This window comes from Belonocnema kinseyi, chromosome 7 (assembly GCF_010883055.1).
Source record: "Belonocnema kinseyi isolate 2016_QV_RU_SX_M_011 chromosome 7, B_treatae_v1, whole genome shotgun sequence".
NCBI lineage: Eukaryota > Metazoa > Arthropoda > Insecta > Hymenoptera > Cynipidae > Belonocnema > Belonocnema kinseyi.
In genome coordinates this window covers 46,006,171-46,029,177 of record NC_046663.1, presented here as the reverse complement: position 1 = coordinate 46,029,177, position 23,007 = coordinate 46,006,171, and the positions used below count along the sequence as shown (strand labels likewise).

Below are 23,007 nucleotides of genomic sequence, written 5' to 3'. Positions count from 1 at the left end.
AAAGATCGCAATTTCATTCAAATCTTAACTGCTTACATTATAGCTGGATGTACATTGATAGGTTAATTTTTTTAAGTACTATAGGAATCTCTAGACTATAAAAAATGTGCATTTTTGGTATTTTTTGAAATTCAAGAATATTTTCTCTCGCCCGGTATGAATATTTTAAACTTATTCCTTATGGAGGTTATTTTCTTTATGGCTGCCTCTAGTTGTTTCGAAAAATGGTGGGCGATTAGCCGAGCTTATGAAAAATATTTGACTAAACCGAATTTCGGTACGATACGCTTTGTTTATTTATATTGTATAAGAAACCCTGTCCATATTATTTTAGAATAAATGTTGAAGGGCCACACGGAAAAAATTTATCCGTAAAAAAGTCACGAACTTGTAGCTAGGTCTCGGATACGGGATAAAAAAATCAAACATTAAATCCTTAATTCTATGAAAAATGTATGAATAAATTTTGAACATTTTTACGAACAGTTCGAATTTCCTACGAACAGATCCTGAAAATTTTAGACTTGAATATAAAAAGGGAAACATTTTATTTGTGCGCCTTAATTTATACTTATAAAGTCGCACAACTTTGAGGATTTGAAACCTCGAACTCGACAGTTTCTAAACATAAACCATCAGCGCGTAAACACGCGCAACCATCAAGGCTGAACTATGGACGCTGTTAAAAATAATATTAAATTTAATATACCCATGTGTGTTAAAATTAATACATGAAGTATATGAAATCGCCATTAAGAGCGCGTATATTAAATTTCATATACATTCATGTTAATCACTTACAAGAAAAATCATATATTTCATTTTTCACAAATTTAAAATAAGTTTAGCTGTAATTTTCGATTCTAAATAATAAAACATGATACATTCTTCCTGTTAACCAAAAATAAAATTGGGTTATAAGTTGAAAAGTTCAATTAAGCAAATAAATAACAGACTTAAGCTACAATTAATTGTATTCCCCTTAAATTTGGACCATTTAGAGCAAAATTAGGAAAAATTTTACCTGTACATTGCGCTTTCATTATAAATAAGAACTGAGTCTACGAATTCTAGATTCTTAATTTCATTGAGAATATTTGACAAGATTTAAAGAAATGAAAGCAGGTTGAGTTTTCACGCAGATTGCTATACTGACCTGTATATTAAATTTAATACACATGTATATTAAATTCACTACATCAATGTATGTTAAATTTAAGTAGCGATAGTGCATATTTGCTTCACACACATGTATATTAAACCTCATTCAGATTTTTCTAACAGTGTCGGTATAATAAAAATTCTAGGTCCTCATCCGACGAATTAAATGCTACACATACGCTTGCACATACGCACCGAACGGGTGGATGAGAGTGGTGCGGGCCACGCAAAGAAAAACCTACGTCCAAGTTCCCAGATTTGTCGGGCAAGCTCGTGAGTGCTCTGTGAAACTTTTCCCAATTATTCATAATATTGTTGTAATTATTTACGGAAAAAAGTGATGAGCGGTTTTAGATTTGTCATATCGAGTTCGTCAATTCTTTCTCAAAATTCGTAGTTTATTTACGAAATTACATCAATGTCCAATGAATTTTTGTTATATCCGAGACCTAGCTACTAGTTCGTGACTTTTTTACGTATACCAGTAGTCTTGCGCGCGCCTATTTATCTTTTTATGAAAAAGAATAAATAAAAAGCCTATCTTTTCTATGTTATACATCTTTAATGAATGTTACAAAATATTAGTATAAAATAATACAAGACATGAAGGGATGAGTTCTGTATCTGAAACTGTAATTAATCTTTTATGATAGGATTTCAACGAGTTCTTTATTTTTAGGTAGAAAATGAACTATTTTATTCCAAATGACCTTTTTTTATTAAAGATTAATTTACATCTAATATTGATGAATAGCATTTACTACAATTTTGTAGCTCACGCTGATGATAATCATATTCTTTAAATAATGAACTTTTCATTTTTATACCACAATTTCGATAAATCAATTTAGTAAAAATTTTTAACGCGCATTTTAATAATCAACAATGACCTTATATGTTGAAAAACACATGTAATAAGCTTGTTGCCACTTGGTAAACTCTTCTCTGAAAATCTTGGTTAAGTCTCCCCAACATTAGTTCATGCATTCAATGTCATAAATTTTGTTAGTAATAACTGTTTCATTATTCCGACTTATACCAAATCATTACACTACTTTGTAAGGCAAATTTCTGTCAATTTTCGATTATCGGGCTTAGTTAAGTCTTCCACTTTCCCCTGGACTTATCAGATTAAAGCTTATGAAAAACATAAATATTTTGTTTAAAATTAAAATAATAATTATTATATTTCAAATTATATTGAAATTAATAAAATATTATATTGAAAATAACACTTTCAACAAGTAACTATTTGAAAAATTATCATGTGGGGTGAAGGTGTTGTAAAAAATTTGGTTGATGGTGGTAGATGAAGGGTCAAGGTGTTATAACTGTTTTACAGAAAAATAGTCTTTTGGCTTAAAAGTTTAAGAAGTGGAACAAATTTTTTTATTTCCTAACTGGAAATTTTTTATTTGTTTAAAATTCGACTTTCTAGTTGAAAAATTCATAATTTTAGTTAAAAATTCATCTCTTTGGTTACAAAATTTACTATTTAAAAAAAAAAATGTTTTTCGGAAATAAATTAATTGTTTGCGTAAAAAAGTAACTTTATTACTATTGGTTTAAATTCGAATTTCTTATAGAAAATTAATCTTTATGACTGAAAATTCGTTTCCTTATTTTACAAAGCATCTCTTGGCAGCATCTGCATTCGCTGAAATATCAAATATTACATTTTCTATCTAAAATTCATATTTGCAGGTTAAAAAGTCAACTACTTTGTTGAAAATTTACATGCTGCTTCGAAAATTCAACTCTGGTTAAAAATTTAAATATTTTGTTCAAAATCTTTTGTTTTAGGATATCCACCACTACGTTTTCATTGAGAATTCTTTTTTTTAATGCAAATCTTTTTAGTTAAAGATTAATCTTTTTTGTTTGAAAATTTGGCCATTCAGTTTAAAATTTATATTTGCAGGTTGAAAATTTAACTATTGGGTTAAAAGTTAAACTATTCGGTGTCAAATGCAAATCTTTCATAAAAAGCCAAATTTTTAACAAAACCGTTTACACTGAAAATGATAAAGTTTAATTTTCAGTTTTAAAAAATTAACGAATTTGCAATGAAATAATTACTTTTTCACTCAAAAATATAACATTTTAACAAAATGGTTAAACTTTTAAATAAGTAAATAAATTTTCACCAAAAACTAACAAATATGATTATTCTAAAACAACAACAGCTGAATTGAATAAAAAAAATTCATTTCAAGAAAATTTCTAAATTTTTAACCAGAGATACATTTTTAACTAAAATAATGAATCTTCTACAAAAAAATTAATTTGTAAAAAGTCGTTCAACCTTAAAACAATTAGAGAAATGTTCAACAAAAAAGATTAATTCTCAACCAAAGAAAGAAAGAATTTTCAACTAAAATGATGAATCTTCAACCCAAAAAAGATCCATTTTTACTCATTTAGTTTAATATTTAACCAAGTAGTCGAATGCAAACAAAAAAACAAATTTTAAATAAAATAATTGAGTCCTCAACAAAGGAGCTTTATCAAAAAATAATTCACAACTCTCAAATTACAGTTGTAGATGTATATATGCATATGTTATCGAGCGCAAAGCTCTAGAACGAACAAAGAAAAATATCTACAAAATTGTTGAGTTTTCCACCCAAAAGGGCAAGTTTTTAAAAGCAGTTGAATTTTCAACCTAAAGGGATAAATTTTCATTGTATTCATGTTCAGTAAGAAAATCAAGTTTCTACCCAAAGATATGAGTTTTTAACCAAGAAACAATTTTAGTCAAGACATAAAAAAATGCATCTAAATTGTTGAACATTGTCAACAAAAAATGTTAAAAACCTGTTCCCTTATCGTTTAAAAATCAAGTAATTGGTTCAAAATTCGTCTTTTTTGTAAAACATTAATCTTATTAGTTAAAAATTAATCTTTTGAACATAGAATTTTTTTATGACGAAAAAATAGTTTTCTTAAAATTTAATTTAAAAACAACAAAATTTCCTTCCTGATCGATTCAAAGACTTGAATGGCAGAATCTGCCTAATGGTAAATGGATTCGATCTCCTTTGAAATAATTTTTATATCACTTTTTTTTGTTGAAAATTAATTTTTTTAACAGAAAATTAAACTATGACATTTTTGGTGAAAAAGTAATTTTTTTAATTAAAGTTTAAGTTTTTTAGTTAAAAATTTAACTAATTGTTTGAAAATTTATGGATTTTGTTAAAAATTCGTATTTTTTAGTATAAAATTAATCTTCTTGTTTGAAAATTCTTCTTGCTGATTTAGGATTCAACCATTTTTCTGACAATTTTTTTTTTCAACGCTAATTTATTGAAGTGAAAATTTAACTTTCCATTTTTGGTTAAAAACGTATTGATATTTTTAATTGCAATATATTTTGGTAGAGAACTCAGCTTTTTTTTTAATTGCACTTCTTTAAGTTGAAAATTATTTTTTTAACTAAAAACTGAACTATTTAATTTTTCTTTGAATATTAAGTTCATAATTGAGGCTTCATCTATTTCGGTTCAAAACGAACGTTTTTGAATGGAAATTCAACTATTTTCTTCAATTTTTTTTTATTAATTTCTATAATGATAAAATCTACTTATATTACTTTTGGTTATAAAATGATATTTTTTTGGATAAAAATAATATATTTGTTTGAAACTTTCTGGATTTTGTAGAAAATTCGTAATTTTTTGTAGAAACGTAATATTATTGGTTGAAAATTAATATTTTTCATTAAGGATTGAGTTATTTAAAAAAATCCTTTTCAGTTTGTCAAAAAAAAATTTCTTTAAAAGAAATTTCGATTCTACTATTTTTGGTTGAAAATTGATATTTTAAATTGAAAATTGACCTTTTGTATTTAATAATTAAATTTTTTTAATTTTTATGTTTTGGTAAAAGATTAATCCTTTTGGTTTAAAATCGACCTTTATTCGTTAAAGATTGAACTATTTGCAAATAAATTTATCTGTTTTTATGCAGTATTTAGAAATTCATAATTTTATTGAAAATTCCTTATTTTTGGTAGAAAAATAAACTTCTTAATTGAAATTTTATCTTTGTTTCGACGATTCTATTATTACATAAAAAATTCGTTTTTTGGTAAAAAACAAATTTCTTTAAGAGAAAAGTCGATTATACCATTTTTGATAGAAAAATGATATTTAAAAAAAATTGATCTTTTTTTGTTAAAAATATAATTTTTTTTAAACCGTCTTTTTAAACAGGGAAATTAATCTTCACGGTTGAAAATTCATCTTCTTCATTGAGAGTTCAATTATTATTTTTTTGAAAATTCCTTCATAGTTAGTCAAAAGATAATTTATGTAAAATAAAATTGGATTATATCATTTTTGGTAGAGAATTGATATTGGAAATTAAGAATGTATCTTTTTTAGTTGAAAATTCAACCCTTTGGATTGAAAATGTATATATGTCGATGAAAATTCGTTATTGTGGTAGGAAATTAGTCTTCTCGTTTGAAAATTCTTATAGTCTTGCATAATTGAGTATAAAATAATTTTTATCGCTGAGAGATTCTCCTAAATAATGTATAGAACCTGCTTGATTTTAAGTGAATTCTATCTTATTCTAAATACTTTTTATAATATTGTTCCTGGATTTAAAATTAATGTAGTTGAAAACAATTTACATCTGTATAAGGTTTCTTACAATTTATAATAATAAATTTCGTACAAACAGATCATCTGAAAAATAACAAAAAAGGAGTAAAATAATAACAAATTTAATATAATTCATTATACGTCACTGAAAAAATCATTTGTAAACAACTTTTTCGATTACATTGGTATTGTTTTCTCATCAATTGCACTTCTTTAAAATAAAATAATGTTTTTTAGATTACTGCAAGATTTATCAATGGTTCTTAATAAAATTAAACAAACTTTAAATTTAAAAATAAGTGATTTTCATTTTTTATTAGTTCACAACTAAGATATTAATAAAAAAATACTGCTTCCAATTGTAAAACTGCGTACTTACAAGGTATTGTGGACTTTTCATAAATTTAATAAAATTCTCTCATATAGGCCACCATTGTGTCTACTGTTTGGTGTCAAATTCATCTCTTTTAGTTAAAATTTGAAATAATCTGTAGAAAATTTCATTTTTTTGATTAAATATTAACTTTTATAAACTAAAAACTGCATTATTCTATGGAATTATTTGTTTGAAAATTTATGTATTTTGTTGAAAATTTGTGTTTTTTGTTAGAAACATAAAACTACTTCCTTGAAAATTCATCTTTTTAATTGAGAATTTAACTATTTTGCTGAGCGTTCCTTTAAAGTTAGTCCAAAATTAACTTACGTAGGATAAAATTGGATTATTACTGAAATTTGGAATTAAAAATGGATATTTTTGGTTCAAAAAAAATTATTTGTTTCAAACATCGTCCTTTTTATATAAAATTAATCTTTTTGGTTGAAAATACATCTGTTTGCTTGAAAGTTCAACTATGTGTGTATCATCAAATGCATCTATTTTAGTAAAATTTCAATTAATTTTTTGAAATTTAATTGTTTGTTGTTAAATATTAATTCTCTTCACTAAACAGGAATTATCCTATTTCAGGTTTTATATATTTATATTTTCAATTAAAAATTCATCTTTTTTAGTTGAAAAATCCACTATTTGTTTGAAAACTGATATTTTTGATTAGGGTTCAACTATTTTGTTAAAAATTGAATAAAAATTCAACTGCACAGTTTCAGGATGAAAAATTATATTTTTAATTAAAAATTAATTTTTTCATTTGAAAATTCGTTTTTCTGGTGGAAAATTATTTTTCTTTTTAAAAATCTTATCTTGTTTATTTAGGATTGAACTATTTTATTGATTTTTTTTGTTTGTTAAAAATTAATGTCTAAGGAAAATTTTAATTATATCATTGTTGGTTGAAAACTAATCGTTTTTTTTTGTAGGGAATTAATGTTCTGGGTAAAAAATTAATCTGGTTTTTAGTATATTGAGCATAGATGTCCAAATTCGATTAATTTGTCTTAGATTGGAAAAAAATGTCTTGCATAATTTACTATAAAACAATTTTAATTGCTGAGAGATTCTGCTAAATAATATGTAGAACCTGCCTGATTTTAAGTGAATTCTATTTTACTTTAAATACTTCTGATAATATTCTTCTTGCATTGAAAATTAATTAAGTTGAAATAAAAATATAATCATAAATAACAAGCAGAGAGGCTTAAATTGAAATAAGAATTCGATCATAAATAACAAGCAGATGCGCTGTATTGCGATTGCAGTGGTACGGGTGGAAAGGTGGTGGTAAATGAGAAGCGTTGATAAGTATTATCGACCTCGAAATTTCATTCGATTATTATTCCCAATAGTGATCCAAAAATACTTGCGCATGCTTGAACTGTGGGTCGCTCATTGGCTCTAGTTCGCGTACGTATTTAAAAATCAACTACAGACGCGCACCGTAGCCAATGAACGTCACTCAAATCCAAGCAAGCGCAGATGAAGCCAGCTCCGTTGAGATCACTTAACTTCAAAAACGCGTGTAACGTTCCATTACTGTCTAACTCACGGTGACTCACGAGTGTCCCTTTCGCACGCGTGTAGCTATCAAAGAACGAGCAATCGTGACAATTTTTTCAATATTTTCCAACTCTGTCTAACCCATTCATAACTCGTGTCTCACGCATGTAGCAATGAAAATCGAGTAGTGTGACAGTCGAAATCGACAATATCGTTTAGAGATTTCATATTAAGGACATTTTTTCCATGCATTTAAGACCATTCATTGCAATGAAATTACAAATGTTCATATTCTAGACCCGATAATATCTCCACATTTTTGTAATTTCATAAAATCTTGGTCTTATTCCTCGACAAGTAATAAAATTACATAATAAACAATAAATAATAACTTTCTAGAGTTGAAAGAATTTTTCAAGCTAAAAAATAGAAAAATAAGCAAATTAATTTTTAGTCCTAAAATGGCCTAGTGGAACCTCTAACGATTTTTTTTAAAATTAAAAGAACATTTTTGGCAGTATTTTTTCACCAAAAGAAAGAAATTTAGGAGGTAGCGTTCGAAAAATTCAAAATTACATGTTTTGTGCATCCTATTAAAGGGATTATTGATGTATAATATTATACTTAGAATTGGTTTAGGGTCAGAATTGCTCTAAAAGTTGCAATACTTATTCGTATACCACCTTTTCGAAAGCTATAAACAAAAAAGAGTTAATTTTTATATTCATGTTAAAAAATTTCCTGCATAAATTAACCCGATTACTGACCTATTCAATATTTATTGTAAGATTGCCATTGCCAAAAAATTAGGATTTTGGACTCCTGCATTAAAATTTCAAAAGTCTTTTTAAATAAATATCAAAAATCAATCCTTAAAACTACGGTAAAAAACATAAGGTAGGTTTCAATGATATAGGGGATGTTGAAACATACATGGCTTGTTATGGCGTGATGTGGGAGAGAGAGAAGTAGCCCAAAACTTAGAGCGGATTATATAGGGAAAAAATTTGTAAGCGAGATTCAAAAAATTAGGGAATGGTTTTGTAATGTAAATTCTAACATAAAACACTAGAAATGGTTTGGATTAGATTATATTAATAATCTTTTTTTTGAGCACCTTAATCTCCCGAGTTCTTTCGGCATTGTCATGGCACAAGGTGCTTGGATCAAGTTTAGTCTCAAAATGAGTATCCTTGAATCCTGTATAATGATTCCAAATAGGACAATTTGAACCAGATGATTACTGAGATTTAAAAATTTTTTATATTTCAAAAATATTTTGGGTTTAAAAATTATGTTTGTCAACTGTCGTTATGAGCAGAGCGTAATTTCTTCAAGATGGCAGATATTTGTTCCGTAGATGCTGGGCGTAAATTATCCAGATCCTCCTGCAACTTATCTGCTAATGTGTACTCAAAATTAAATATTTAAATTATTTTTCTAATGTAATAAGTGATTCTTTATAAATATTTGTGAGCAATTGAATTCTTTCGAATTCATCATAAATTCTTTGGAATTTTTTAGATAATAATTACGTTGACGATCAAAAATGCTGAAAGAGGAAATTAAAATCTGGCATATTTTGCCGGATATTTGAACTATAATCAAATATAGACTACACTTAATGAACATGTCTTGGAGACCTTTCTCAATTCATAATATTAATTTTTCTCTATAAAGAAAGGCCATATGTAAATTATTCTGCGTTCATTATCAGGCCTTTTTGATTTTTTGTCTACACTCCTGCTATCTTTTCCTGATTATCTTGCTATCTTATCAATGCTGAATTTCTGATCATTCCTAATTATACCCATCTTCTTTAGGTTACAATTTTTTGTAGAATTTTTTAATCGGTGCATTTAAAAAAGTGGAAAGAGAAATCAATTTTTTGTGTCATTGATCTAAAATTGCACTACTTATGCAATGTGTTGTTTGCCTTGTATTTTTCTTTGCCATTCTCTTAATAGTTGCTTATTATATCATATTTTCATTCCAGACTGCATTATACGAGTAAAACTTATACTCATGTCAGTATATCATTTGAATTTTCTGTTCGTCCTGAAACTTAAGTATTTCTATGTCAATGATCGTATCCCCTTCTCTCGATTTTAGCTCCCTCATTTTTTTTCAGTCTCGCTGCTATGAGTTTCCCCTTCCTCTTCAAGTTGATTCTTTAAACATTACATAAACAAATCCAGTCGGCATAAAGACGTCTCTCGGTACACGTACTGTAATTCAAAGTGTATAACACTTTGGTTTTACTTGGATATTTTTCTCTCGCTTTTTCTTCTACTTGTTAAAATCTGTGATTTTTAATTAGGTGTAACTCTACAGAAGTACTTATGATTATAGCAGTAAAGTGATTGCGAAATATAAATGATAACATGTGATTATATGAGTGATTGAATACAGGTTGTCTACCTGACCGTTCGCCCGTGAAAACCTGGAAAATGACCGGAAATTTGATTCATGCACCGGGATTTTTTATCTGACTCTACTAAACTGAATATTAAAAGTGTTTTCAGATTCTATTACTTTCAGTTTGTTCAATCACAAAAGGGAACTCTATTAATTACGTAAGGATAATTCTTACCCCCCCCCCCCACCTATTGTATCAGTTATTTTCATCGTAAACGTTATTTTAAGGGATTTCTAAAGATTTGAAAGATTTCTAGTGATTGGAAAGCATATAGGATTTCAGATTAATAAAAGAGATTTCAAAAGTTGAGAAAAATTATCTAGTATCTAGGATTTCAAAAAATTAGCACAGAAAAAACAGGTGAACTTCTGTTGCGAGTATTTTTTAAGTAAAGTTGAATTTTTTCATATGAAAACAAAACAAGATTCAACCTAGAGTTGACATGGTAATTATTTCCTATGTTGAGTGTAAATCTTAATACGTGAAAGTAATATTTGTTGCAGGTGTGTAAAGATTAACTTTTGTTTTTTTCTGTGAGGATTTTGAGTGATTTTAAGAAATGAAGAACGATTTCCCCAAATTTCAAGAGATTTTAAGCGGTATCATGTGAAACCAAAGTATTTTCACGAATTTTGAATGATATCAGAGGATTTAATGAAATTTGAAAGTATTTCTGAACATTATAAAAAAAATTTAGTAGATTTAAAAAAAAAAATCACGGGTCTTTAAAGTATTTTAAGAGATTTCAAAATATTTAACGGAATTTTAAAGGTTTTCTGAATTTTATAAAGAATTTGAAGAGATTTCGAGGTTTTTTTTTAATGGCTTTTAAAATATTTTATTGTATTATAACGTATTTTAAGGGATTTCAAGATATTCAGACAGATTCCAGCGGGCTTGAAAGATTTCAATGCATTTTAAAGAGATTATAAAAATTTCAACGTATCGCGTAAGATTTCGAAACATTTCACGGAATTTAAATCATTTTAATGGGTTTCCAGGGATTCCAATCATTTAAAAGGGGTTTCAAGAGTTTGTTTAAGAGATTCACCGAATTTTTAAACGAGCTCACAGAATTTCAAAGAATTAATTGACGCCCCTTGATGAATAATAAAAAGCACTTCACTGTCGATAATCACGATAATATGAATCAGGGTGGCTGTAGGTCAGAAAAAAACCCAGAAAATCAGGGAAAATGAGGTATGACGAAAATAATTACATATTACAAAATTAAGATTCTGATATTTGAATATTTTGAATAATAATGGTCTGGAAAAATGAACAATTGATCAGGAAAAGTTAGGGAATTTTGAAACTGAAAAATTTCGGCCACCCTGGTATAATATTCTTGTTAGTTAGTATATTTTAAGTCAACAATGTTTCTATTTGGTTGGAAATTCAACTACTTGGTTGAAGGTTGAACCTCTTTTTTCTTAATAGTTTGAAATTTGAATCAACTTTTCTTTCTTTCATTAGTAAAAAATCTTTTTTTTTTTAGAAAATTCACCTTTTTTGTTGATAATTTAACGATTTAAAAAGAAAACATTTATTTTATATTTACTTACAGACTTTGAAAAATCGTACCCGCTGGGGAATCGAACTCTACCTAAAACCTAAATCAAACTCTCGTCAAGCGTTTTCTTTGAAGAATAACGTAGCCAATTAAGAAACTTATGTATCGTGCTCAGTTTTATCTTTAATTTTGTTATACTTATTATATGCTAATAGATAGGTTTAAAAATATTTAATTCCAATTTTTTTATTTTGATCTCTTGCAAAATATATCAAATATTTTGTAACGAGCTTGGGAAAAACATTTTGCATAGAAGTATTAATTCAAACAGTCAATATATTATTAATAATGTATATGAATTATTATAAAATTATTTAAATTTAAATTTTTTAAAGTACATACATATGTATATATATTCTTGTATTATTGAAAGTTAAACGTAGAAAAATTATTTTCGAATTAAATACTTCTCTCGAAGTATGGGGATGCTGAATTAGGATGAAAAATGTTTGATGTAACCAAATTATGCGGTTCAGAGAAATTGATAAATAAAGATCGTGATATCACAGTAGTATGATAGCTTTTTTTTAAATATCTGAAGAAAACTAAGAGAATATTTTTTTATTAGACATTAATTTCTATAAAGATCACTGACAAAAGTTCGAAAAAATTATTATTACGTTAAAATTAAAAACCAATTTAAACTACAATTCTATACTTGTATGCAATAACCCCAGTTTTCATAAAATTTTAGGTTAAAAATGCATTATTTTACTTTAAAAAATTCTTTAAACTAATACAATATTTGAACCTGGGTTGCTTAATCAAATTCGATCTTCATCATTTTTAGTGTTTTAAGAAATTAAATCTTATGCAGGAAATGAAAATTTAAAAAGTAATAATTACGAGGTCGAAAAAATGAAGAAATGACCAGAAAAAAACAGGGAAATTGTCGGCAATTTAAAATCACCCATCTGGTAGCCACTCTGTGAAACTAAAGGTTTATGAATCGCGATTGGTACTTCCAAAAGCGATATCATACGAATTATTAGATTTTTAGTTCTACTTTAAAAGTTACGAGAAACACTAAACTTCTTCTTTATTTCCACCGAATCATGTGGCGTTATCTAATGTGTTGAAAATTGATTTTGCTATTATTACTTATTTGTTTCAGGAGCTTCTATTTGATTTTTACTTTTGCGGGGATGGAGATTCCGAAGTATTTGAATGACAGAAGGACTTCTGACTCCCGAAATTCAACAGATGGCCACAGCGATAAAAACAGTAGGAATGAGGTGCGCATTCTCTCGGTGGATAAGGTCACAGTAGAAAAAATCGTTTTACAAACTTGTAAAACTCGAAAAGTACTTTTGACCAAATGTGAAAGTTCAAGAATTGTTTCCGAGCAGAATAATAATTTGTGTTTGCAGTCCGAGTCGGTTGGCGACACGAAACATGTTTTTAAGCTAAATGTAGATAGTCGTACAAATTCAAGAATTAATGAAAAGAAAGTAAGGGTTTTCAAAAACTCATCGAAAACACCAGTATTATCAATACGAGAGAACAGTATTCCTTCTTTTACTAAAGTAAGAATTAGACCGATACGATTGACAAAGTCTTCTGTTAATGCTAGTAATTTGAAAATTAAAAGGGGCCTGAGAACTTGGAACATTTTAAAACATAAAGAAAATCATGCCTCTGATTTTAATATTAAGATAGGGGTTGAAATTCCAACAAACAAGGAGAAAAGAGAAATAATTTCGAATATAGGGTTATCTGAGAAGTCTAATATACAAGAGGAAGTCCATGACAAAGAGAATAAAAGTAATGTTGAAAATATTGAAAGTAAATGTGACGACGTAGCAGCTCATAATCGCCTTGAAAACTGTCAATATCAAATTGAACAACTTCAGAAGACTTTAAACACAAAAATCAATCTTCATACAGTTAAGATTTATAAACAAAAACTTCCTGGATTTTACGGAAATTTGACGAAAGTATCTCCCAGCGCTGACAGAAGTTCTAATCAAAACACAGACAAACCTATATTTGATAAAGATTTTCTTGATAAACTTAATCTTTGTAAAAAGCTTAAAATTGAAGAAAAGAGATTATTAGAAACAAATTTGGATGAACCGTTGGATTCAGAAAAAGACGAACCATTAGGTAATGTAATTTCAAAGCGAAATTACAGCAAACAAGTATCTACATTAGAGAAGAAGTGGTCCGAGAATTGGTTAAAAAATAATTTAGAAACAAATTCATCCGAATCCTCCAAATCATCCTATATAGAAGAAATAGAAAGCTTGTCATCTTGTGAGTTTGCAGTTAAAGATAAGTATAAAAAGGAAACAAATTCAACTAATACTAATGACTGTGAGTTGAACAAAATTTCGAGTATAAGAACTTTTATGCCCAGAAACTCTAGTTCATTGACCGATAGTTTTTTTCAAGAAAAGAAATTAAAAGCATTGAAAGCTTTAAGAGAAAATTTAGAAGAAACGGGTATAAATACAGAATATTTGGATTCTGATAAAAAAGTTAGTTTCTCTACAAGCGAGATCAAATTAAATTGTTCGGTAGACGAGTTTGAAAAAGACGGTTACGCGAATCTTATTCGCTTATTCACAATGGAATCATGTGCATCCAAGCCGTTGAAAGAAGAAAAGAAAAAGAAGGGACTGCGGCGTCTTCTTCCGGGTATTTTTTCTCCGAAAGAGTCGCACAAGACGTACAGAAAGGATGGCAGAGAAAGAAAGAGGCATGATGACAAGCATGTCACACAGTACCAACAAAATGGAAATTACTCTTTGTCACAGGACACCATGAAATTGAATGAAGATATAAGGAGAAACGTTACATTAGATTCCAGTTTGAATGGTTCTATGATTGAGGAAAGGATGCATGAAATCAAACAAGATCTTTTTCCTATACAAGGGATTATTACGAGTACACCAGATCACTTTCTGCGAAGTGAGTCAAACTACTCTCAAGGTCGACATTCTCAAAGACATTATCCACCAAATCCTTCATTTGATTTTGTTTCACCAGAAGAAGAATGGATAGAACAGAATATGATCAGTGGATCTCCCGATATGAGGAAACTGAAAAACTCGAGGCTTGTTGAACCTGAACAGCACTGTAATTTGGAAAGAAAACACAGTTTTCAAGAGCCTGTTCAGTCATGCTTCATCAGGAATCACAGTCAGTCTGGAAGAATATCAGCTCCTCCATCAGAAAGGTATTTGATTCGATCAAGAGTAGTTCATCCAGTGGATAGGCCACTTCCAGCCATTCCACAGAGAATGTATTTTATCAATGAAAATAAACAAGAATTAAATAATTCTCCTCGAGGAGTTCAACAGCACAGGTTGGAGGAAATAGGTTATCGAGACGTCAGGGACGAGTTTTATGAGCAGAATGATGGTATGGAGAGGCTGGACGGTCATAGAAATCAAATACTTGACTCAAGTATTAATCAGGCTCATGGTACTGTGCAGGTTCATCAGTCCCGCCCAATATATCCTGATGAAAAGGGGATTCACGTCGGACGAACTCCAAAATATTCCCCTAGTTTGAGCCAAAAATCTGGAGATTACGCGGATTCGACATATACACCAAATTCGAGTCAAAAGAGTGGATTTTCACCAAGCAGTTCTAAAAGTGGCGAATATTATCTCAATTCACCACATGCCAGTATTCACGCATCTCCATCTAACAGTTCAGAGGACAGGTGTGAGCTAGTTACAGATCCGCAATCATCACCCAGTACAGATCCTTATCAAACATCTCATAATTTAGTAAATCAAAGTTTGGGAGAAAATCTCTACGACGAAACTCCAACCACTGCTCAAAACGAAAATTATCCAACAAGTCCTCGCAGCCCTGTACATATGATGTCAAAGAATAACCTAAACCAGGAGTCTTCTTGCACTCAAAGAGGATCACCCAACATTCCAATGTCTAGTAACCTTATTAAATTACACGCTAATGTTGAGGATACATTTTCCAAAGATGAAACTGTCGACAACAAAAATGCAAGCAATACAGGATTTAATGAGCAAGAAAGTCATTCTAGAAGTTTATCTCCAGATTCTAAAATAAGTAATGTAGATGATGCACAAGCTTCGTCTCCTGATAGAATTAAAAGTGTTACGTCTCCTTTAACTATCATTCCTCCTGGCTGTCCTCCATTTTGTTCTGATAGTCTGTCGCCCAGCACAGATAGCTCACAAGGTATACTTAAAGAAACAGACCAAACAAAACCAGCATCTCCTTCTTCAGTACGAGAACCCGTTAAAACAAAAGGGTTTGATCAAATTAAATCACCGTGTATGAATCAAAGTACTGTAGTATCTACGCCTTTAAGGAAGGCACATCCAAGTGATCAAATACTCATAGCTTCACCGAAACGAGATATGATATACGACTCTCCTATAAGTCACTCGATAATGAAATCAGAACTTGGATGTCCTGAGTCCCCTATTCCAATGGTAGATTCTCCAAGTCAAGTGCTGGATTCAAAGCAATCGCTCAAACATATAGTTGCCGAAAGAGCAGTATGTCCAAGGTCTCCTGTATCTCAACAACCGATTATTCAATCCAACAAACCTCCAGACAGAAAACCTATGGATTCATCTTGTGACAATAGAGAAGTGGTTCAAGATATCTCACCAAATAGACAGGAAGCGCCTTCAAATATTCCTCTCAATGAATCGCCGAAACACTTTCAGAATCAAGAACCTATTTACGTTCGAAGAGCATCCGCGCAAAGGAATGTACCAAATGCTTTAAATATTTCTGAGGTGCCACATTCACAGAACAGCGGCAGAGTAACACCCAGCAATAATTCCATCTATTCAGAATCTAGGTTTATTGGAACGCAACCAACTAATCTGAATTCCCAACTTATATACTCTGGTAAACCGAATGGTGCAACTGTCAATCGTGAAAAAATATACGTTTCTCGAAATTCTCCTCAACAACAAGCAATCAATAATCAAATTCAGCAACAACGTCTTCAATCGCTTGCTGATCAAGACGCAATATACGTACAAAAAATCTACGATTCATCAAATCGAGAATCTTCATCTAAAAAATTGTCACCGTCAAAGAAACAGACTATGCACAATTTGGAAAACTTCTTCTGGCAACAGAAAGCTCTGGATGCTCAAAAAAAGTCGGTTAGTTCTTCGAAAGTAGTAAAACATCAGCCTCAAATTCATAATGAAGCGCCGGAAGTGCGTGATGCTATGTATTGGCAAAAATTAAAAAAGTTAGACGAAGAGCAGCAGCGACGATTTTATGAACAAAATCAGAGAGATGAAAGAAATGACCCTATTTATTGGAAGAAAAAGTTACAGAGCTCTCCAACTAAGAAAGTTCATAGACACGGATCTGCTCCGAGTTTGTTTCATCAGCCTTCTCCTGCTCAAGTTCAAGCTGAAAATCTCTACTGGGAAAATAAAATGCAGAGAGCAAACGAGACCGTCATTGGGAAACCACCGATAATGGGCCAAAAAGGGCAAAATCAACCGGTGTTAGTGGTCCGACCGCAACCCGTTGCACAAGAACGAACACAAAAAACAGTTGTCCAGTCATCTTCTGTTGAGCAGGAAGTAAGCCGATGCCAAAGTGCATCGCCACGTTTTCTTATAAATGAAGACAGCAGAAATGTTCCTGTAATGAATAAAGAAAAAGGTAATGCGTCAGTAGTTCGTAAGCCAGAGACACCTCCAATTTACGAGGAAGATATGGACATTGACCGAAAGCCGCAACCTATATTCAAGAGAGGAAGCTTGATAAGTAATTCTAGCAGCTCAATAGAATATGGAACGATGGGTACCAAACGTGTAAGTTTTTCAAATCATGCTAATAGTCCAAAATGGCCAACAAAGCATGGAATGGCACCCGAACCACCCACAAGAAGAAACAAGGAAGATGAAGCTCGAGCACCCATTCTGCAGCAACAAATAGACTTGAACAATTCTCCCAGAATTTACGGCAATCTGGGGCAGCATTCAGATATTTATTCTGGCGGTCCTATTAATATGGCTAATCCTTCAAGAAGCTTGAACAATAATAATTTAAAGACTGGCAACGTTGAACTTGAATACGATGCTAATAGACCCTTACCACCTCCACCGAGAGATTCCTCTTGGTCATTAAAACGCAGCGCAAGCCTTAGGGAAACCACACGTACTACAAGAATCGATTTAATCCCCAATAAAAATGAAGCAACCAGGAAATGTACTGGTTTCAGCGAAAGTGAAAGCGGAAGTGAAGCTGGGGAAGTCCAACGTATATTTCATCGACGACCTGGTAAGTTTTTATACATTTACTTAAATTTTGTTTCATTTGTTTGTGTCAAATTCAAATATTACAATTAATTTCAGGCAAAATGCTAATGCAAAATGCTAAAATGAATTAAATTGTTTGGGCTGAGGAGAAAGATGTGTGGGTTGATATCCGAAAAAAGTAAAAAAAAAATATTTGAAACATGTTGAGATCTTATGTTCTCTTATTTTTTATTTGCAAATTACGAATAAATGTCCTATTAGTTTCAAAAGTATAGCCAATTTTTTTTATGTACAGTTTTTTCCAGTGATCAATTATAAAAAATTAGAAATTCAAAACAAATTTTATCCAATTTAAACTTTTTTTTTGAAAATATACACAAAACAGATTTTTTAATTGACCGTTTTTTTTTAAGTTGAATAAATCGGGCTAGAATTTCTTTAGCTTGAACCAAAGAAACATCTGATTATTTTTCTATTGTGGGGGAAAAAAGTGTTCGCTGTTTTCAACAAGTTCAAAAATTGCATAAAAAATATCCAAAATCCCAGAAGTCCTAAATCACGAACAAAATTTTTGTTTGAAATCATAATGACAATGTGTTTCTTTGGTTTAAGCTAAAAATATTTCAAGTTCGACACATTAATCTTTTCCAAAAATATGTAAATATGTCTTAATCCAAAAAACGTGCAATTTGCACATTTTCAAAAAAATCATGAATCAAATAAATGCTGTTTGTATTTGTAATTTTTTATTATAAAAGTAAAAGCTATTCATATAAAAAATTCGCTATAATTTTTGAAACACTATAGGCATTTTTGGTTAGTTTTTAAAAATTTAAATGAAATTATATAGAAAATACACAAAACTTTCATTCGCCATAATATTAGTTTTTCTTCACAATGATAAATATTGTTTGCTAAAACTTTGGGAGATAGTAAAAAAAATTAAAACATACATCTGCGCACACTGTTTTTCTTTAAATAAAATTAAAATAGTTATTGGGTCAGTAAAACAAGAAGTATTTTTATTTTTTACGAAAAAAAATTGGAAATGGTTTTTTTTTCGTGTTGCAGGTCATCGATTTACACAATTCGGTTTCAAATAAAAAAAAAACGAAATTACATTTTTTTAATTGAAAACATAAAAATATATATAAGAAGGCAATGCATATTATAATTCTATCCGAAACCCGCAACTTTTTGTGAAACAAAATTTTTAAACAAATGGCAGGGAAAAATCGGAAAATGATATTAAATTTATTCTTTTATATTTATTCTTGTTAACTTTTTCAATTACGAAATTATTTAGTTCACAGCGCGGAATTGTAAACTCTTTTATTTTTAAAATGCAGATTTGAAGATTAAACAATTCGCTATTAAAATCGTTTGAAATTGATCACTTTTATTTTAAAAATTTTAAGTTGAAGAACTGTAAATATAAATTAATTAATGATCTTCAAAATTGAACTTTGCTTTTTATATTGAAGATTGAACAATCAATGATTTCACAAGATGATTTTATTCAATTTCAAATTCTATTCAAATATTGTTTCAATCTAAAATATTCAAGTTTTAACTAATTCAATTTGAAATTTTCTTATGAAATAAAAAGACCAACTTTGTAGGATTTAGTCAGATTTGGCGGGTTATTTAAAATGAACAATTATACTTGAAAAAGTCCGTACTAAACATTTTGAAACTGAATTGTTTAACATAGAACGCCTTGAATCGTTCGAATTTCGGAGTGCTAAATTTAAACTTTGAACGTTACAATTTAAACTATTTCTTTAAAACAATTTTTGATTTGTAAGTTAAAGGATTGGGACTTTTGATGGGGCTTTTTATGCATAAATAACAATAGAACAAGTATTAATTTAAAACGTCTCACATTTAAAATATATCAGCTTTTAATTTAAAAAGTGTTCAATTTTTAATGTTTCTAATTTGAAATTACTTAAAATGATATAATTTTGAGCATTTATAAATGTATTGATTCATTCTTCAATTTAGAGGTTAGAGTTTACAGCATTGAAAAATATAGCCTGTATTATTATTATTTTACTTGAAATATTTGAAGTGTTCAATTGATAAAAGTTAGAAATTTATAATTGTTTAAATTAAAAGTGTTAAAATTTACTATTTCATACGTGTAAATTATGAACCGTTTTAAATAAAATGTATGGACTAAACATATTTTCTAAGTTTAAATTTCAAAATATTTTCACTTTAAGTACATCAATTTATTTTCATTTCAGTTTTGTTGACCGTAAAAATTGTTTGTGACCCATGAAATGACCTGGATTATTTTTCTCAGTTACATGCGTTTGGATTTAGGGGCATTTATCGAGGCACCGTGGAAGTGTGTTAGGGGCGGCAACCCCATATGATTGATACATATTATACTTCGTTATAAAGTCCTCTGCAAGTCCTTGAACTTTCCCGTAACATTTTCCCGCACCCTTAGAAGTTATTCTAAAAAGTGATTTTTTCTCATCGGATATTTCAAATTTCCGGTAGGAAATCGTCCCTAATTAAAATTTCCCTTTTCGGGAAAAAGGTGAAAATTCCTCTTAGTGGATCATGCCACCCTAGAGTTCTCTTCCCGGATAAGTCGGAAATGCACGAAGCCGGACGTTGTACATCTCGTGAATTTTCGGGATTTCCGGGACAAGGAGGTCGCCGAACGTTTTTGAACCGGGCAGTAGTCGTGCAGAGAGGACGTTTTGGGATCGATTTCCCAACTACTCCCGTGACGTCATAAGCCGGGACTCGGCCAGGCAACACGGTCGAGATTGCGGTGTCGCGCACTATCATCCCCTGCAGTTGCTTTTATTTTTAGGACAGCAGATTTAATAAATTAAGAAAACACTTGAATAAACGATTAGTTTGGCCTAATTGTGACGGGAATACGGGAGTAATAATGAGGGCAGTCGCTGATAGGGGTTGCAGTGAAGAGACGGACGAACAAAATCGAAGAAAGTCGCGAAACAGGGTGTAAAAGAGGGGTGGGAGTAAAAAAAGAGAAACACAAGTTTGTACTGCGAATCATAACGCGCCAAGAGAGAAATGTCAGTGAACCTCGAGCCGGCACGTTGAAGATGAAAAGCTGTCATTTTTCAACAATTCTTGGTGTTATTTTCACGAAATTTTACTTATGTTCGTGTTTAATATGTTATGATACATTTTTGTGATGTGCTGTGACGCAATTAATTTTACCGGTGCCGCGGGGAGAGTGTAATGTGAGATTTTAAGTGTGAGGTTGCACTACTGTTGTATCTCCATAACCTCACATTTACAAATCTTAGCCCTTTGGCCCATGAGTCCGGTGAGTGACAGCTGATGAGATGCATGCAGTGAACTACATCTGACCATCTCAATCATGGCAATATACTCAAATATTAGAGTTAATCAACAAAATTAATATTTTGGGCGTTTCCGTTTGTATCGGGAACGTGTTTCGGCGACAGTCGATTTTTGCCAATTTTAAAGGATATAATCGGTTTTTGGCGATGTAAAGTCAGTGTCCTGCCGAATGGCACAAGGAGTCAAGGTCTTAGCAGATACAAAAAAAGAGGTTAGATGTTATTAAGGACATAGATCAATAACTGGCTCAGGACCTTAAGTTATTGTTAAAGTAGAATTTTTCAAAGAGACATAACTTACACTTAGTAAGTACTTTAATAAAAGAATGGTTGGTGTAGACATTTTTCCCGGCATATGTTACTTGAGTAACTCAGAACTGGCAAATGGAATAAGTTATAGAGTTGTTCAACTTTGTGCACTTTTAACCGTATATCATTTTTTCACTATTTCATCATTTTTCATCATTTTTTATATATTTATCATAATATCATTTTTTCATATTTAACCGTATATCATTTCACTTGTGAGACGCGATAAGTTTCAAAGAAATTGCTTGAACCAAAGTAGTAATAATCTACTCGGCAAGAAGTTTAGAGTTAAGATTACGAGCTTTTTGAATCTTGTTTTATATCAGACAGTAAATGCATTCAATACTTTAATTGGCGCTCCTTTTGAGGCATTACTTTGTGGTTCGCTTTTACCGTTGTCTGCTCGTAAATGTTATATTGCGGTCAATTATGTTCCAGCTAATCTGTATGTTAATTACTTTGACATCCTTGACTCTCATTCTAAATATATGAAGACATGTGCCTCTTTTGTATCTTATGCCGGACTTTCAAATGAGAATTTTCTTGAAAATTAAAAAAAAATTAATTTAGATATGATAACTCAAACGCCGGTCAGAGAAATTGATTCAATATGACACTGTTAATTATTATTCAATATTTTAGTATTATTATGCTATTTACGTGCCAAAAATATTGTTTCTGTTAGCTTGTTTTCTAATTCAAGATTCCAAGTGGGTGAATAATCAATAATAATAATCACAGTAAGTGTCGGTTGCTCAATTTGATCCCGAAAGTGGATCAAAATGATATGCAACGCTTTTATGCAGATCCGCATCTCAAGATCAATTGGCTCTCATGAATTTTCATGAGTAGCAACTGTCGAGTGTCAGTTGTTATGCCACATCCAAGTACTTACCGGTACGTACACATTGAAACCTGAATTTTCGAACAAATTTGCTACTTTTTTTAAACGAAAAATCATTCAGTTTGACGAATGTTTAACTGGTTGATCTAGTTCAAAATTGTCTAAAACATTTCTAGTTGGGCCAAGAGTGTTGTAAATTTTTCAGCAGTGCCAGTTGGGATCCGATAAATCTATAGAAAAACTTTTAGAAAGGAAGAACATTTATATCCAGAATTAAATATTTGGTTTTTGTCATTAGAGATTTAACTATTTCACTATTTTGTTGAAAATACGTATTTTTTGGTTAAAAATGAACTTCATTAACTGAAATTTTGAATATTCCATTTTTGGTTGAAAATTGATCTTTTCCCGTTGATATTTCAACTATCTGGTTAAAAATTTATGTATTTAGTTGAAAATTGATCTTTTTCTGTAGAAAGTTAATTTTCTTCGTTAAAAATTTATTTTTCTCCTTTTTAAAATTAAACTAATTAAACTACTACTTTGTTGCAAGTTATAATTTTGTGTTAAAAAATATTTTTTAAAGTGAATAT

General features: G+C 30.1%; 1 protein-coding gene across 2 annotated transcripts in view; it reads left to right on the top strand.

Moving 5' to 3' along the window:
* The window catches only part of LOC117176829, a 223,115-nt gene that overhangs the window by 17,279 nt on the left and 182,829 nt on the right, over positions 1-23,007 (top strand). For both annotated transcript variants that reach the window (XM_033367166.1, XM_033367165.1), the window contains exon 2: positions 12,778-17,924. In XM_033367166.1, the coding sequence (XP_033223057.1) occupies positions 12,809-17,924 (5,116 nt within the window). In that variant the 5' untranslated portion in view covers positions 12,778-12,808. The remainder of the gene's footprint in view (positions 1-12,777; positions 17,925-23,007) is intronic.